Raw genomic sequence first — 18,458 nt, forward strand, 5'->3', positions numbered from 1 at the left:
ATTCGAACTGCCAACCTTCTGATCGGCAAGTCCTAGGCTCTGTGGTTTAACCCACAGCGCCACCCGTGTCCTGTGAATTAGGTAGGCCTGCAATGCAAACCTGCCAGGCTGGTACCAGAGAGACTTGGGTTCCCCTCAACCATGAAGCTGACCAGATGATTTTGGGCCTGCTTCCATTTCTCAGCCTACCGTACCTCACAGGGTTGTTATGAAGATAAAATGGGACACGAGGAGACCTTCATCTCCCACCTTGAGGTCCTTGGAGGAAAGATGGGATATAGATGTAATAATAATAATAGCAGCAGCAGCAGCAACAATGATCACAATTCCTTTTCTACCACCACTTAATAGTGCGCCATGTGACCTGAAGGAACACAGCCAAATGTGATTTCCTGCATGTAAACATTTGCAATATCTATTCAATGAGGATGGTTGTTGTTTTTTAAAACCTCCAAGAAATTCATATCGAAACATCACGGGGCCCGGGTAACAGCTGGAGCCTGGAACGGAATAACAATGAGCTTGGGGACTTCACGCAGTGTGTGTTTGCAGCTCTGAGGAAGCTAATCATTTCTCCACCAATGGGATAACTTAAGCCAGGTTCTCAACACACAAAAATAGGCACACCGGGTATGTGTGTCTGTGTGGCTAATGGCTGTATGTATTTGTTTATTAATAGACTGCATTTCCTGCAACCAACAGTAGGTGGAGCCAGACAGGCAGAGCCACCTGGTTCTAGTTTATTCCCCGTTGGGAATGATAGGCTGGAAGGCAAGGAGCCCAACAGCAGGGGGCGCTGCAGAGCCAGTGAAAGGCTCCTTCTAGTCTTGCCACCATCCTCTTCCCTGCTGAGTTCTCCAAGGGGTGACAATGAGAATATAAGGAGGAGGAAACTAACAGGCAGGGCAGTCCCCTGGACTGGCAGGCAGACTGGGCTGGCTGAAGGCACAGTGAGGTTGGTGGATCAATACCTCATTTGCCCAAAGGCACCAGGATCTTCCTGTTGGGGTGTGATGGCCTGGGATTCGGACTCGGAAGCTGAACCTGAGGAATCCCAGCCTGCACAGGAGTCCCCGCCTCCAGAACCAGCTGAGCCGGGGCTGGGGCTTGAGCCTGAAGGGTCCTCACCTGTGCTGGATCCTCAGGTGCAGGCACCAGCTGAGTCTGCTCTGGCTCCTGAGGTGAGGGAGGACCCATTGCCTGAAGGTGCTCCACTCTCAGCCCCATCAGGGGAAGCTGAGGTTGCCTCTGGGTCCGGTAATCCTCCAGCCTCTCCTGAGCTGCAGAGGCTCAGGGCAGAGAGGCAGAGGGAACTAAGTTCCTGCAGGAGGAGTGCTCGCCTCCCTGCCAGGAGAGGCGAGTCACCTGTGGACCGGGGCTGCCCTATGCCTCGGGGCAGATAAAAGCCAGCCAGCCCCAGCCCCAGGTTGCGGGAGCAACGTTGTTGCTAGCCTGTTCCTGCCTGCACCCTGTCCTGCTCTTCTGCCAGAGTTCCTGACCTCACCCGACTCCCTGCCTTGGACCCAACTTCAGCTTTGACGGACAGCCTCCATACCACACCCTCGACCTCGGACTGGACTCGGACCTCGCCTCTCGGTAGCCCCTGGACCAGCACATGGGGTGTGTGCCTCCCCTAAAGTCTTGCCTGGATGGTGCCATTCCCCCGCAACAAAATACCATTCATGTTAATGTGGGGAGGCCTGGAACGCCTAATGATGCCCACAGGTTGAAGGTTCGTAGAGTTGTAAGGGACCCAAAGGGTCATCTACTCCACCCCCCGCACTAGAGGTCTTTGGATGCCAGTATTCTGGGCATCACCAGGTGAAAAATCACTTGGCCACTCCAAACTTGCACGGAGGCTACTCACGTTTTCACGTAGGGGTCTGAGTATCCATTGGCATCCATGGCAGCCAAATGGGCACAGCGGATGATGCCCACCAGCAGGCCTTGCTTTTGGGAGCTGTATTTGAGGGAAATAAGGATCCGGCCACGCTCCTCCAGCGACTTGTCTTCTGTTTTGTCTATCTGCGACGAGAATAAAACCAATTCCACTCAGTTCCTATTTTCCTCTTAACCAAACACACTTATTTCCTCCTCCCTCCCAATAAGTTTTCCTTTTGTGCCGTGCCTTTTGTAGATTGTAAATTGAGGAGATGGACTTCTCCCTCTTTTCTTGAGTGGTCTGTAAGTTGCCCTGGGAGCCTTTTTTGGCTGAAGAACAGGATAAAAACCCTTTCAGTAAATAAGCTGTCTAAAGAGGGTTTGGACACCGGTGCAAAACAACACCACCCAGTTACTGGCTGGCACCCAGCAGCTGACAATAGGTTATGGGCCCAGTTTGAAGTGCTGCTAGCGACCTTTATATAGCCTTAAAAATGAGTGGATTGGGACCAGGTAACTTGAAGGACTGCCCCTCTATACGAACGTCCTTCAGGGCCTTGAGATCTGTTTCAAAGGCCCTGCTTTCAGCACCCTGATTAAACTGCAATTCCTGGGGGTTGGGGAGAAGTTATGATTGTTTAAAGTGGTATGATACTGCTTTAAATCTCTCGTGCAGATGGGGTCTGGGGCATCTCCCCATGTGACTTTCTGTGCTGTGTCTCCCTCTAGTGGCTGGTGTGCAGCACAGCATTTTTTTTTGAGCCTGCTCCCTATTTGCTATGGGTACTACAGTTCCATCAAGAGGTCGGTTGGGAAGGATCTATTTAATAAAGAAGTACAAATCAAACAACCAGAAGGCCTGATCTTTTTAAAAATCAATTTAGCCACAGGAATGTTCATACCCTACTAAGGCACCCCCTTATTCTTTTGGAAGAGATTCAAAGTTCCTGGCCACACACTTCCTGGTCACCCATGCAGTCATTGGAAAATCTGAATTTCGCCCTCCCCCTTCATCCTGTCTCTCCAACTCTTAGGACAATAAATTGCTGAGCAGCCAGCCTGACACCATTCATTTGTTCGCCGGGATTACGATGCACTCATTACTGTCAATGCAGAGTCAGGATTAAAAGCAGCACAAATAACAGCCGATTGAATGTTTAAGGGAGTGTCAGATCCAATCAGGATCCCTCGCCTGCCCGCCGCCGAACTGGAAGAGGCGAACCGCACGGGATCGGCTGAGGCCAGGCCTTCCTTGACAGCCTGGAGAAATTTGTACCCTCTCTGCACCGCCCCTTCAAGTTTTTCACCTCTTTTGGACAGGGTTTCTCAGCGCTGCTGCTGAGAAAACAACCTTTCAGGTCTCCAATTATAAAAAGATCTGATTGCAAATATATAGGGAAATGGAAGAGAGAAGAAAACCGCAGCAGCTGTCCATTCAGGAAGCTTCAGCATCTTGCCCGTTCTGGCCAATCAGGGAGCTTCAGCATCTTGCCCGTTCTGGCCAATCACGGAGCTTCAGCATCTTGCCCGTTCTGGCCAATCATGGAGCTTCAGCATCTTGCCCGTTCTGGCCAATCAGGGAGCTTCAGCATCTTGCCCGTTCTGGCCAATCAGGGAGCTTCAGCATCTTGCCCGTTCTGGCCAATCAGGGAGCTTCAGCATCTTGCCCGTTCTGGCCAATCAGGGAGCTTCATCCTGGACTATCAGTGAGCGTCTTCATCCTGCCTGCCACATTGCACACATCCTCTGTTCCATTTAGAGCCTGAAGGGGGCGCTGAGGCACAGTCCTAGACTGTCCACATTCAAGCAAAGCCCTTGAGACAGCAGCACATCTGGGATCCAGCTGGGACTTTATGAGGGCTGGGGAACTGCTGGCCTAGGAGCCAAATGTGGCCCTCTTGACCTTTCTGCCTTGCTCTCCAAACTCTCCCTTGGCTATTCCACTCCCTGGCTCTGCTCAGCAGCATCCTTGAGCGTTTTCAGATCCTTCAAGAGTCCCGATTTCCCCGGGACATCCCGGAATTACAGAAGATGTCAGGAGAGACCTTCCTCCCTGTATTTTTTTTTTTTTTATATTTACAAGGAACATTTCAGAGTTTTACCTCTGAGAGCTCACAACACAATGAAAACATTGTGCATTTGACTCCTGGATGAGCAGCAGGAAATTCAACTGGTCCAGCTCTCACTGCAGCACAACAATCGCCATGGGATGCGAGGGAGTGAGTGGAAAGCAGCACCTGTTGAATTTTTGCCTGTTTCAAACCTCCTTTTGAAAACACCAGGATGGTTGGGAAAGAAAATCTTCAATTTGTGCATAGACATGCTTGCTCCCTCGGTTTGCAGGGCACATATACATTTCCTCCTGCCCACAGCGACCTGCTGGCTGTCAGCCTGGTTTCAAGCAAACGACAATCTTGTTACTCCTTAGATCAAGCCAGGCTGCCCACCTGCTATTCCCAGGGGAGGAGAACACTTTTTCCTCCCACATGTTCCTCTCTTTCCCGGAATTGCTCATCAGCGGTTGATGAGCAGCTTGCAAACCTCGTCTCTCTCTCTTTCCTTTCTCAGTAGGCTTTGTCTTTCCTCTCAGAGAGAGGCTTCCATCGGAATTCGAGTTGACAGGGCCTAACTTGGCGATGGGTAATTTTTTTTTGCAGAAAGAAAGGGGTAGGGTGTGGGGGAAGGCAAAGCTGTGAATTACTTGGGCTGTGTGCAGAACATCTGGAACATCTGGTTCTTCCCCTCTAAACACAGAGCAAGATTCTAGCCCCTGTGGTTCTGAATTAAGGGCTGATAGGAAGCTGTCTTTCAGTGACCATTGGTCCGTCCAGCTTACTATGGTCTACATGGACTTGTGGTGGCTCTTCAAAGTTTCAGATGAACTAAGATTCTGTAATAGTTTGATCTAGGTTTGTACGTCTTCAGCCTGTCAGTGCTGGATGCGCCATCACAAAATCCTGTGCAGCTGAGCCATATGCATGTTTACTCTTAAGTAAGCCTCACTGTGTTCATGGGGATTTGTTATCAGCACTACAGCCTGAGCTATTTACAGCATATAAACCCAATGACTTACCGTCTTGCTAACCATAGCTGTCAACGTTTCCCTTTTTTAAAGGGAAATTCCCTTATTCCGAATAGGATTCCTCGCCAGAAAAGGGAAAAGTTGACAGCTATGTTGCTAACAGTGCTGTGCTTTTCTAATGCCCGATTTACAATATACCATATTTTTTTGCTCTATAAGACTCACTTTTTCCCTCCTTAAAAGTAAGGGGAAATGTGTGTGCGTCTTATGGAGGGAATACAGGCTGCGCAGCTATCACAGAAGCCAGAACAGCAAGAGGGATTGCTGCTTTTACTGCGCAGCGATTCCTCTTGGTGTTCTGGCTTCTGGGATTCAGAATATTTTTTTTCTTGTTTTCCTCCTCCAAAAACTAGGTGCGTCTTGTGGTCTGGTGCGTCTTATAGAGCGAAAAATACGGTAGATAGCTTTACTCAGCTGCAAATAGCCTATGTCGCGTTACCACCAGCTACTAGCGACATGCTTTCCTAAACTCACTCACCGGCAGTTGCTTCTCCAGGCAGATGTAGAACTTCTTGGTCTGGTTGGGCTTTAGTTTCTTCAAAGGGATCCTCGTTTCTCCGATGAACTCGTTGTGGCGGAATTTGTCCTCGTCACAAACAGAGATTCTGAAAGAGAGAACAGGGAAAGAGCAGAAAGGTGAAAGGGCAGGTGGAATGGTTTAGCCAGCGAGGGAAGTGTTGCAGTGGGGCTGGTCCTCCCCTGAGGCAGAGCCATTGGGGGGGGGGGCATTGCGGCACACCGCCATTTGCCCAGAATACAAGACCCTCGTCTCGGCCTCACTGATGGGGTTCAAAGGAAAGCAGAGCAAGAGGTCTGGCTGCAGGAGTTGCTGGAAGGAGGCATATATGGCGCCATCCAACTGCCTTTGGGACTCCAGTGTGGTGTAGTGGTTAAGAGCAGTTGACTCGTAATCTGGTGAACTGGGTTCGCTTCCCTGCTCCTCCACATGCAGCTGCTGGGTGACCTTGGGCCAGTCACACTTCTTTGAAGTCTCTCAGCCCCACTCACCTCACAGAGTGTTTGTTGTGGGGGAGGAAGGGAAAGGAGAATGTTGGTTGCTTTGAGACTCCTTAAGGGGAGTGAAAGGCGGGATATCAAATCCAAACTACTACTACTACTACTACTACTACTACTACTATTCTTCTTCGTTGTCGTCTTCTTCTTCTTCTTCTTCTTCTTCTTCTTCTTCTTCTTCTTCTTCTTCTTCCACTCCGGATTTGTGTAGGGTTTATTCCTTAGCCTTGTCTTCTCCCAAAGATGTCCCACAAGGTTTAGGGTCAGAGTTTTCCTTCCCCTAGATGGGCTCCCTTCCCAGGTGGATGAGCCCCATTTAGGGAAGTTTTTAATGTGTGACATTTTTATGTATCTTTAATCTTTGTTGGAAGCCACCCAGAGTGGCTGGGGAAACCCAGCCAGATGGGCAGGGTACAAATAAATTATTATTATTATTATTATTATTATTATTATTATTATTATTATTATTATTATTTTATTATCTGCCCCCTCTACGGCATGTGCAGAAACAGCCTTCTTGACCGTGGGACCTGCTATGGCCTGCTGGAATGGGGGAAAGGTAATAATAAATAAATAAATGTTCACAACAAGAAGCGATGGCAGAGGTAGGGACCCGAGAGCCATGCTTCCTTCCCAGTGATTTTCCGAGGGTCACATGCCAATGGTGGGAGGGGCCAAGAGCAAAGTGAGTAAAGCAATGAATGTCTATTTTATTGTTCTAAACACACACACACACACACACACACACACACACACACACACACACACTCTTTCATATCAACCATCCAGGCAGGTAAGAGGTGTTACCAGAGTTCAAGGACATACGGTATTTCTAACCAGGCAAAAACACCCCAGGAAGGTGCAAAGCATGGCCATCGAGGGGTGTGGCCTGGGGAGAGGGGGTGTGGCCTGGGAGAGGGGGTGTGGCCTGGGGAGAGCCCCACAGGTTAGATAAAAAGGCCTGGATCTAGCCCCAGAGCTTGCAGTTCCCCACACCAAATAAATCACAAGAAGTTGCTGAAACATTTTTTTCCTTAAAAAAAATAATATCTAAGTGCATCGAACAACTTCCAGAAGTTTCCAACGCATTGGAAAGCTCTTAGCAGCAGAAAGAAGGGGGGATGAGCCTTTGCAATTGTCAAACCAGGACCAAGAATGTCTCTCCGGCAGCTGGCAACGTTTGGGTCCAGCTGCCCCTTTCTCTTGGTTGTCTCAAATTGGCGACAGCCGTGTGGGTGGTGAGAAAAGAAGGAGAGCGTCGCCCATTGAGTCCCTTTCGCAGACGGAGATGAAAGGGCTGCTCTCCGTGCTGGGGGGGGGGGTCGTTTGGATGAGGGAGGCTGTCAGAATTTATTTTAATCACCATGGCATAATGTTATTTCCCGGCCTGCGCCCCCCTCCCCAACTCAGTGCGCTGAGTCTTGGGCCACAAAGCTCGGCACTAATGAGAGATGATTCAGTGTTACACCGAGCCCTGGGGTGAGCGGCAGGTTTATTTTCCTGGAAATTGGACAGTGACTGGCCTTGTTTCCCAGGGAAGTCTGGGAAGATGAAAGACCTTGTGTGAATGTGTGCAAAGTAACAGGGAGTTGGGCAAATTGCCAGCCTCACAGAGGGTAGTTGTGGGGAGAACCCGCACTAGAAATAAACATGGGAACAAACGATTCCTGCTGGGTCAGACCAAAGGCCCAGCACCCTGCCGTAACTGGGAGAACATTCTCTACCTTTCCAAATTTACCACCTGGAGACAAAGCTTTTCACGTGAGTCGTAAGTGGGCAGGCGAGCCCTCAATGCGTAAGTCAAACAAACTGAGCCTGGCTAATTCTGCAGGCACCTCTTAAAGACCTCTTGGCCCTCGGTCTTTGGCAAGGATTTCTCAGCAAAGCTCTTTATCATCCTCTCCCACAAAGCCGAAGCAGATTCACAAAAGCTCTTGTTATTAGCTGGTGCTAAGGAGCCAGGGGGAAAAGACAGACAGACAGAAAGGAGAAGCAATTGAAAAGAACTAAGATAGTAGCCAGCAGAGACATCACCTTGCCAACAAAGGTCCGTATAGTTAAAGCTCTGGTTTTCCCAGTAGTGATGTATGGAAGTGAGAGCTGGACCATAAAGAAAGCTGATCACCGAAGAATGGATGCTTTTGAATTATGGTGCTGGAGGAGACTCTTGAGAGTCCCATGGACTGCAAGAAGATCAAACCTCTCCATTCTTAAGGAAATCAGCCCTGAGTGCTCACTGGAAGGACGGATCCTGAAGCTGAGGCTCCAATACTTTGGCCACCTCATGAGAAGAAAAGACTCACTGGAAAAGACCCTGATGTTGGGAAAGATGGAGGGCACAAGGAGAAGGAGACGACAGAGGATGAGATGGTGGGACAGTGTTCTCAAAGCTACCAGCATGAGTTTGACCAAACTGCAGGAGGCAGTGGAAGACAGGAGTGCCTGGCGTGCTCTGGTCCAGGGGGTCACGAAGAGGCGGACACAACTAAATGACTAAACAACAACAACAACAAAGATAGTAGCCAGCCACCAGGGCCAATTTGAATCTCACAAGGACACACACACACACACACACACACACACACACACACACACAAGACCTGCCACAATGGGGCTTATTGGAGAACCTGAATGACTCGATACAAACGCGGGGAGACCTCTTACAAAAATTACAAAAAGTTTGCAGGCGTATATGTGAGAGAGAAGCCATTTGCAGAGGGGAAAGAACCACTCTGCATATCGGAGCGGCATTGTACCCTGCCTGGGAAAGCATTTATTAAATCAGGAGGTGAAGCACTCGCTGTGCAATTGACTTTTTATTTAGTTTGGACCAGGAGATGGAGATGGAGCACTTCTCCCTTGCACGGGGCCCGGCTCTGTTGTTGGGCAGAATGAACCGGCTGCTGCCTCAGGTGGCAGGTGCGGAGGGCCAGGCAGCAATGGAGGGCTGTAGGAGGCCTGGACTTTATGGGCTTCATGGCCCAGCCTGTGTACTCAGGTCAATAGTGGCTGGTCCTCTAGGGCAAACTGGGTGCTGCCCCATAGACCTCTGTTTGCCCTCAGCCAGCCTCTGCCTGCCTGCCCTTCTCACTTACACCCAGCCCAGGGGGGCAGGTTCTGCCTGACAGCTTCTTCCTCCTCCATCTTTCTCCTTTCCTTTCCCTTTTAATTTGTATATCACCTTTCTATATTACTACACGCAAGGAGGCTTACAGGCTGAAGAAACAACAAAGATCACACACTTTATATAACAATCTGACCCAACACAAAAAGTCATCATAAAAACATAACTTGGCAACAAACAACTTACATCAAATAATAAAGTAACATCCAATCGGCCGCTAGAATATAATAGCGGCACAGTGAAATTAATTAGCAGCAAACAACAATTAAACAGAAATTCACTCTTAACAATTGCAATAGATAATTACTAAAGTATAATCGATAAAAACAGCAGCAACTCACAATGCATAAAATATATACAAACCCCGTAAAAGGATCAATTTAGGAAACAATGACACACCACTTATATGGGTGGCCATAAGGAGAGTCCCTGTGGAGGGAAGAGTTCCCCCACTCCCGACTGGGGGGACCAGCCTCTTCTGCTCGTTCAGATCCAGACCCTTCGACAAATCTGAGATCCCAACGTACGTCTCCAAAATGGATCAGTGGAACTGTGCGATGCTCTTGGTAAGTAAGTCTTCTGCACCCTGTGGCTAGGCTCCGGCTCGCTTCATCCACAGGCCTCCCTCTTAGCATGACAGATCGTGGCATGGGCTCCCAACTCTGAAATTGCTGCCGGCTATGGTGCTGTGGGTTAAACCACAGAGCCTAGGGCTTGCCGATCAGAAGGTCGGCGGTTCGAATCCCCGCAACGGGCTGAGCTCCCGTAGCTCAGTCCCTGCTCCTGCCAACCTAGCAGTTCGAAAGCACGTCAAAATGTGCAAGTAGGTAAACTTGTAGACAAGTAGGTAAACTGGCGGGAAGGTAAACGGTGTTTCTGTGCACTGCTCTGGTTTGCCAGAAGTGGCTTAGTCCTGCTGGCCACATGACCCGGAAGCTGTACGCCGGCTCCTTCGGCCAATAAAGCAAGATGAGCGCCGCAACCCCAGAGTCGTCCGCAACTGGACCTAATGGTCAGGGGTCCCTTTACCTTTACCTATTTTCCCAAAGTTAAGACACTCATCAGTTCCCAGATGGGGACTCATCCCCCAAAGGATCATCCCCTCCCCACGGCATGCTCCTAGACTCCCTCCAACCTGTGTGCACAGGGGTGCATGGGTTGCCCTGTGTCTTCTGCAGGAAGCTAACAGATTTCATTTTATTTTATGTGCAGTTTGAGCACTCCACCTCCCTCCCATCTACCTCCATTGCCTGGGCCCATTCTCGGAAGACAACAAAGGGATGTTTGCATGCTTTTAATTCTCTTTTACAGAGGGTTTTTTAAAATTTCTGGACCTGTTAGCGTTTTTCGCCAGAGTTCTCTGACCTCCCAATGCCCACCCTTGAGGGAGAAGGACTCCCTCTGATCTCCAGGTGGGACGTACCTGGAGATGGGGGGATGAGAGCACAATGGAACAGCCACCCACAAGACCTTTTTAAAACAGGAGAGGGGGCGGCGGTAGGAGACTAATATAAAAGCAAGTGAAGACATGGGATGATAATAAAAAAACAGCAGTAACTTGAACAAAAGGAGCGGGAAATGGATTTTTCTTTATCTCTTCGAGTGTTCTCATCTGCCCTGGCTTTCTATAATGTTTATCTCCAATGAGGGAAGGAGGGTGCTAGCTTCTGCAGTGGGGGGGGGGGGAAGCAAGATAATAATAAAAAAGGGCAGTCTAAATCCCTAGAATTGGAGACAGTTTCAAGTGGGGTTCTCCCCTCGCCATCAAAATCAAGGCTGGCGGTGTGAACCTTCCTCGTCCCCAAGTCCTCCTTTATCTCCAGGACTTAAAATTGGGTTTTTAGCTTCAGAACCCATTTGCGGCATGTTGGTGACTCTGAGGTGCACATGTGTGTTTGTGTAGTGGGGGGGGGACACCACCCCACAGCCCACAGGAAACATGCTTGCTTGACCATTCAGGCTCCATGCGTAAAGTTGGCATGAGCCCTGTGGAGATGCAGTGGAGGGGACGGTCAGATCCTGAGGAGGAACAAGGGAATCAAAGATTCTTGGAAGGTGATGGAGTCTTCTTCTCGTTGGTTTGGGCCCTCCCCTCCAGAGCAGCAGAAAACAAGCTTGCTCCATCTTCTACAGGATCTCCCTTCAGATATCTGAAGGCGGCTACCATGTTAGTCTTCTTTTCTCCAGGCTGAACAAACCCAACTCCCTTAACCGTTCCTCATAAAGATGGAGAGGAGTTCAAGGAGTTGGAGCTTGATGACTCCAAGTGCCAAGGGGGAGGTGACGCCAGGGGCCAAATAAATGTCTGAGCTGGAGAAGGGGGCCAGTGATCAAGGGAGTCAGGTCAGGTGCTGGATCCCGGGATGCCCAGGCAAATGGACAGAGAGGTCTTGTGTCCCTGGGCCTCTAGTCAGTCAGGGATCTCCTGGAGTACAGCCAGCAGCATCACTTCCTGTCAGAAAGGGGCCACTGCCTGGGGAGGCACCTGAGAGTATGCTGGATGGACAATGAGCTAGCAGCAACTCCATCTCCAAGGACTCAGAGACACAACACAAACAAACCTTGCAGGTGCAACCCACTCACAAGAGTGCCAGTTTGCTTGTCCAGTCCCCAAAGGCTTGTGAGACCATGAACTCCAGACTACCTGCTGCACCACTGAATGTCACATCAGCAGCTGAAAAAGAGCGCATCTTGCCCAGACCAAAGGACCACCTAGTTCAGCACCCTGTTTCCCACTGCAGCTGGTCAGATGCCTCTAAGCAGCCCTCCAAATGTGGGGCAGGCAGAGGCATAGCAAGGTCAGGTGGTAACTGGTGCGGAAGTTTTTTGTCACACATTGAAATGATTAAAAGAAGGAAAAAATAAGACACAGCTGCAAGTGTTATTTTCTTGTTTATCTACTTAACATTGTGAGCATAAGCACTGAAAACTTCCCTCCCCTAACTTTGTTCTCACACCCCACTTCTCTGTTAGAATTCCTGCTCCATGATTGCAGTCGTGGGATTGTTGTCTATCACATGATGGTGTATGTTTTGACTCCACAGAGTGGGAAGTGACGGAGACAGGATGAAGCGGGACTATGGTCCTTTGTTCTTTTTCCCTTTCCTGTCTGATGCTAGAAAGAGAGGGAGCCATGTTGCAGTGCTCCGTGTGTGTTTATATGTAAATAAAGTAGATTAGCCAAAATGCTGAGTTGCTGAGGTCTGTCACGCAACTGCGCAAACTCTACGGATCCCTAAGTGTGCCGATGTCTGTTGGCATCGGTCGCTGTGATGTTCGGGCAGAAGAAAGCTAATGAAGCTCCCGAACGATCGACCAGGAGGGAGAGAACATGCCAGTCGGGCATGTGTCTCTGCCAGGCTCCTACTCAAGTGTAGGCTGAACTCCTGACACTCTCCTCCTCTGCATTCCAGGGTTTGGGTCCTGGGTTGAGAGAGCTTTTGCTTCTCTCCTTCCCTCCTCACTGCCCACTTGCTTGCTCACCTGCCTCCTTCCCATCCTCTCCCTGTGTGATAGCCTGGGATTCGGACTCGGAGGCTGAACCTGAGGAATCCCAGCCTGCACAGGAGTCCCCGCCTCCAGAACCAGCTAAGCCGGGACTGGGGCCTGAGCCTGAAGGGTCCTCACCTGTGCTGGATCCTCAGGTGCAGGCACCAGCTGAGTCTGCTCTGGCTCCTGAGGTGATGGAGGACCCATTGCCTGCAGGTGCTCCACTCTCAGCCCCATCAGGGGAAGCTGAGGTTGCCTCTGGGTCCAGTAACCCTCCAGCCTCTCCTGAGCTGCAGAGGCTCAGGGCAGAGAGGCGGAGGGAACTAAGTTCCCACAGGAGGAGTGCTCGCCTCCAGGCCAGGAGAGGCGAGTCACCTGTGGACCGGGGCTGCCCAATGCCTTGGGGCAGATAGAAGCCAGCCAGCCTTAGTCCCAGATTGCGGGAGCAACATTGTTGGTAGCCTGTTCCTGCCTGCACCCTGTCCTGCTCTTCTGCCAGAGTTCCTGACCCCACCCGACTCCCTGCCTTGGACCCTGCTTCAGCTTTGACGGACAGCCTCCATACCGTACCCTTGACCTCGGACTGGACTCGGACCTCGCCGCACGGTTAGCCCTCGGGACCGGCACACCCTGCCTGCCTCCAGCAGCCTGTCAAAATGAAGGGGGAAGGGGGGAAGGCCGCTGGCAAAGTGGTGCAGCTCCCCCCTTCCCCTGACGGCTCAGGGTAGGCTTGGGGGTCGCAGGCACCGAATGTCACTCCCCTCAGCGATTACACCCGGAGCGAACCGTCCACACCGCACCCCCTTCCTAGGCCTCTGGGGGCAGGTTGGCAACAGCCCTGATGGATAAGCGAGGTGACGACTTTGTGTTGAGATGCAGGGAGATGCAGTGGAGAAGTGCAACTCTCCCCCCTCCCTCCAAGATGTGTCCCCAAATTTCCCTCCAACTTCCCAGGGAAATTAAAACTCATAATCCTTAAAGGCGCAAAGTCAATTACCTCTGAAGAGGAACTAACGATGGCTATCAACAGAAACTGGGCTAAGGGGGCAGCGGGTGGTGTAGGACAGAGCAAGGGCAGAATGAGAATCCCCCCCTGAGCCCTTCTATTCCGCCCCCCAGAGGCTCTCAAGGACGGAGGATCATGTGTAGGTTATGGAGAGCATGGAAGTCAGTGCTTGAGGGAAAGTGTTTGGATATCCACACAGCAGTGTGTTTTCTCAGGAAACGTCGATGTAAGGGGTTGCTCTGAGATGCCTCCTGCTTCTGTGCCGTCAACAGCTGTATGTGCCTTCTTCCCAGAATGCCTTGGGGCAACCTGAACCCTGCAAAACACCTAATCAAGGCTCCTTAGGATGCCTGTGACCTCCTCCAGCACTCCATCCTCAGACTACATCAGGGGTGGGGAGGAAATAGTCGATTTTGCAGGTTAGTACAGACCCATCTAGGGATGCGGGTGGCACTGTGGGTTAAACCACAGAGCCTAAGGCTTGCCAATCAGAAGGTCAGTGGTTCAAATCCCTGCGACGGGGTGAGCTCCCGTTGCTCGGTCCCTGCTCCTGCCCACTTAGCAGTTCGAAAGCACGTCAAAGTGCAAGTAGATAAATAGGTACCGCTCCGGCGGGAAGGTAAACGGCATTTCCGTGCGCTGCTCTGGTTTCGCCAGAAGTGGCTTAGTCATGCTGGCCACATGACCCGGAAGCTGTACGCCGGCTCCCTCGGCCACTAAAGCAAGATGAGCGCCGCAACCCCAGAGTCGGCCACGACTGGACCTAATGGTCAGGGGTCCCTTTACCTTTAAGTTGCCTGAAGCGTTGCCTGAATTTTGTGATGCAGTATTACAACATTTTAAAAAATGCATAAAAGACTGAGCATATCGGGGGAAGAGTGCACACACACACACACACACACACACACACACACAGTGGTACCTTGGGTTAAGAACTTAATTTGTTCTGGAGGTCTGTTCTTAACCTGAAACTGTTCTTAACCTGAGGTACCACTTTAGCTAATGCGGCCTCCTGCTGCCACCGTGCGATTTCTGTTCTCATCCTGAAGCAAAGTTCTTAACCCGAGGTACTACTTCCGGGTTAGCAGAGTCTGTAACCTGAAGCGTATGTAACCCGAGATTATGCATACTGTAAGGAGGAAATCGCTTCCCAAAAGGTGCATGAAGGCAAAATTGTGTACATGGATGGATATATTAAGTGATGCACCTGCAGAACTGTGTATCACAAATAGATATGGAAATAAGGAGAACTGTAAGGCTGGAAAAAGGATTCACTGAGAGTAACCAAAATTCACTGAGAGTAGCCCATTCTTAGACTCAAAGCAGACACCGTCCATGGCTCCGAGATCAGCAAATCCTTACGCTTTGCCCCTCCCTGCCCTGCTATGGTTTCTCTAACCATCTTCGCTTGATGAAAACTCCTGGAGAACCAGAAGCCACATTCCAGCTGACTTCATAAAGGTATTGCTGCGGAGATTGGCATTGTATTTTGATGGCCCCACTGCAGCTGACTTTATTTGTCCTGCTTTTCGGTCTCTAATACATGACCCAACGGCCTCGGCCCAGTAGACCTGAAGGAGTGTCTCCACTCCCATCATTCAGCCCGGACACTGAGATCCAGCGCCGAGGGCCTTCTGGCAGTTCCCTCATTGCGAGAAGTGAGATTACAGGGAACCAGGCAGAGGGCCTTCTCGGTGGTGGCGCCCACCCTGTGGAACGCCCTCCCTTCAGATGTGAAGGAAATAAGCAGCTATCTTCTCTTTAAAAGACATCTGAAGGCAGCCCTGTTTAGGGAAGTTTTTAATATTTAATGCTGTACTGTTTTTAACACTTGATTGGGAGCCGCCCAGAGTGGCTGGGGAAACTCAGCCAGATGGGCGGGGTATAAATAATAAATTATTATTATTTATCAGAAGTTCAGCAAGGGTTCTGCAACCATTTCCTGGTTGTGCCCTGAAGGCAAAAGGGGTCCTTGTGTGCAGAAGCGAAGCAGGTCTGAGTCTAGTCAAAACTTGGAAGGCCTGGAGACACCACACACACACACAAACTCTGCAGGATCATGCCTAAGCGGCCCACCCAGACCAGCACCCTGTTCTCACAGTGGCTGACCAGGTGCCCACAAGATCAGAGCACAAGAGCAACACTCTCCCTTCCTGATTTCCCCCCAAAAAACTGCTATTCAGAAGCATTACTGCTTCTGACTGTGGAGGCAGTGCATAGCCATCATGGCTAGGAGCCACTGACAACTGTTCCTCCATGAAATTGTCCAGTCCTCTTTGAAATACATCCAGGTTGGCGACCATCACTGCGTCCTGTGGAAGTGAGTTCCACAGGCTAACAACGTACTGCACTTTCTTTTCCCCCCTGTCCTTTATAAAAATATATATTTACAATTTTATTAGTTTTTTAACATATCATTTTCAACAGTAATTAAACATACTTTTACACCTTATTCAAGTTTTTTGACTTCCATCAGTCCTGTCTGAAAATTTTCCAATCTAATCTCTTAGTATGCATTTCTTATTTTCCCTATTACATTTCAAACTCATAACCAATATCTCTATCTTTTTCTACTTTGTAAGACTTCGTATATTTCTCCTTACAAAACTTCTTGTAGTCCTACTAGCGTAATTTGTTGATTACAGTTGCTCTTCAAATAATTCGTATACTTCTTCCAATCTTCTGTAAATCTCTGGTCCCGCAGGTTTCGAATCCTTCCTGTCATTTTGTCCAATTCTGCATAGTCCATTAATTTTGTCTGCCATTCTTCTTTCGTCCGAATTTCTTCTTGCTTCCATTTCTGGGCTAACAATACTCTTGCTGCTGTTGTTGCATATAAGAACAGTTTGACATCTTGCCTATTAATGTCTTGGCCTATAATACCAAGTAAAAATGCTTCTGGTTTTTTTAAGAATGTATATTTCAACATCTTTTTCATCTCATTATATATAATTTCCCAGATGTCCCCCCCCCCCCATGTCCTAAATCCTCTAACCTTTGGCTTCATTGGCTGCCCATGAGGTCTAGTGTTATAGGAGAGGGAGAAAAACTTTTCTCTTTCCGCTTCCTCCATGCCACACATAATTGTACGAGTTTCTGTCGCGTCGCCGTGGGGGCAGAGCACTGCCATCACGGCGAGTAGTCACTGATAGCCTCCTCCTCTGTGAACTAGTCTGTTCCTCTTTGTAAAGGTAAAGGTAAAGGTAAAGGGACCCCTGACCATTAGGTCCAGTCGTGGCTGACTCTGGGGTTGCGACGCTCATCTCGCTTTATTGGCTGAGGGAGCCGGCGTATAGCTTCTGTGTCATGTGGCCAGCATGACTAAGGTGCTTCTGGCGAACCAGAGCAGCACACGGAAACGCCGCTTACCTTCCCGCCGGAGCAGTACCTATTTATCTACTTGCACTTTGTCGTGTTTTTGAACTGCTAGGTTGGCAGGAGCTGGGACTGAGCAACGGGAGCTCACCCCGTCGCGGGGATTTGAACCGCTGACCGTCTGATCGGCAAGTCCTAGGCTCTGTGGTTTAACCCACAGCGCCACCTGGCTCCCTGTTTCTCTTTGTAAAGCCATCTGAATCGGTGGACATCACTGCCTCCCGTGAGAGGGAATGCTAAAGCAATTACGTTCGCGTCTGGATTTTATTATAGGAAATCGATGCAACATTGTGATGCGATGTCTGCAGGTTGTTGTTTTTTTAAAAAAAGGCCGATGATTAAAAACACACACATTAAAAACAGGTCCACGACAGAGAGAAGTGAGAATTCGCCATTCAGCATCCTTTTTGAGAGATTCTCTGTGCTTCATCTTCTTGATCTGAGCCCCCTCCTTCCCTCTCGGATCTTTCTTTGAAATAGTGACGGAAAAGGACCGCGTTAAACTGTATGTTCGCCCAGTTGCCACTCTGCCCATGAAAAATCTCGCAACGCCTCCTGGCTGGCCTGAAACAGCCCCAGAGATGCCACCGGTGGTGGCTGCTGGACATGGGGAGTGATGGGGTAGAAGGAAGGGAGTCCAACAGTAGGTGGCGCCAGAGACAACCACAGGTAGAGCCAAATCATTCTGGTTTCATTCCCATCCTCCTGCCTGTTGAGTTCTACAACACTTAGGAGAAAGCCGACAGGCAGGGCCGCTCCCTCGACTGGATGTAAGTAAGGAGGGAGAAAAGCGGGCAGGGTAATAATTATTTACTTGACATTGAAATGGAAAATGCCTCTCTGTGTATTGTTAAGAGTTTAACACTGGAAAATTCCATTGGGATAAACTCAAGCAAAGTAGGGCTCTCTGAGCTTCTAAATGGGTTGATAATTAACTGAGAGTGTTCTCTGCTCTTTCATGTGAGTGTTTAACCTTAGATCATGTGAATAAGATATTTAGCTGCAAATCCGCCATTCTGAAGGGAGTTGCCTTTGATTTTTTTGTCCCCAGCCACATTGGGAGAAAGATAAGCAAACGAGTCTCTCTGGGAGAGGAAACAGCTAATGGAGGCTGTCGAGAGAGACAGACCTCTGATTTTAGGTCTCCAGCCCTGCCCTAGCCTTTTCACCATGTCAGGGACGCCAGCAGGTTTCCGGTACTTTCATTCACCACAGAGCTTTGGTATCAAACAAACTTAGGAAACTGCCCCATACCGAGTCTCCCTCTAGTTCAGCCAGCATTGTCAACACAGACTGGCAGTAGCTTTCCAGGGGGTTTCCAGCCCTACCTTGACATTCCATTGGGGGTTGAATCAGGGACCTTCTGTGCTCCTAGCTGGTGCTGTACCTTTGAGCTACGGCACGTTCCCTGGAAATAAATCAAGGTTCTAGTCCTCATGGATCTGAATCAAAGGCTGAGTGAATAGGAACACAGGAAGCTGCCTTAT

General features: G+C 49.7%; 1 protein-coding gene across 1 annotated transcript in view; it reads right to left on the minus strand.

Moving 5' to 3' along the window:
• The window catches only part of DOC2B (double C2 domain beta), a 137,250-nt gene that overhangs the window by 23,430 nt on the left and 95,362 nt on the right, over positions 1–18,458 (minus strand). The window contains exons 5-6 of the mRNA XM_083715238.1: positions 5,442–5,568; positions 1,868–2,025 (exon numbers count right to left, since the gene is read on the minus strand). Of these exons, the coding sequence (XP_083571364.1) occupies positions 1,868–2,025; positions 5,442–5,568 (285 nt within the window). The remainder of the gene's footprint in view (positions 1–1,867; positions 2,026–5,441; positions 5,569–18,458) is intronic.

Source organism: Podarcis gaigeae, assembly GCF_964106915.1.
Source record: "Podarcis gaigeae genome assembly, chromosome: 15".
Taxonomy (NCBI): domain Eukaryota; kingdom Metazoa; phylum Chordata; class Lepidosauria; order Squamata; family Lacertidae; genus Podarcis; species Podarcis gaigeae.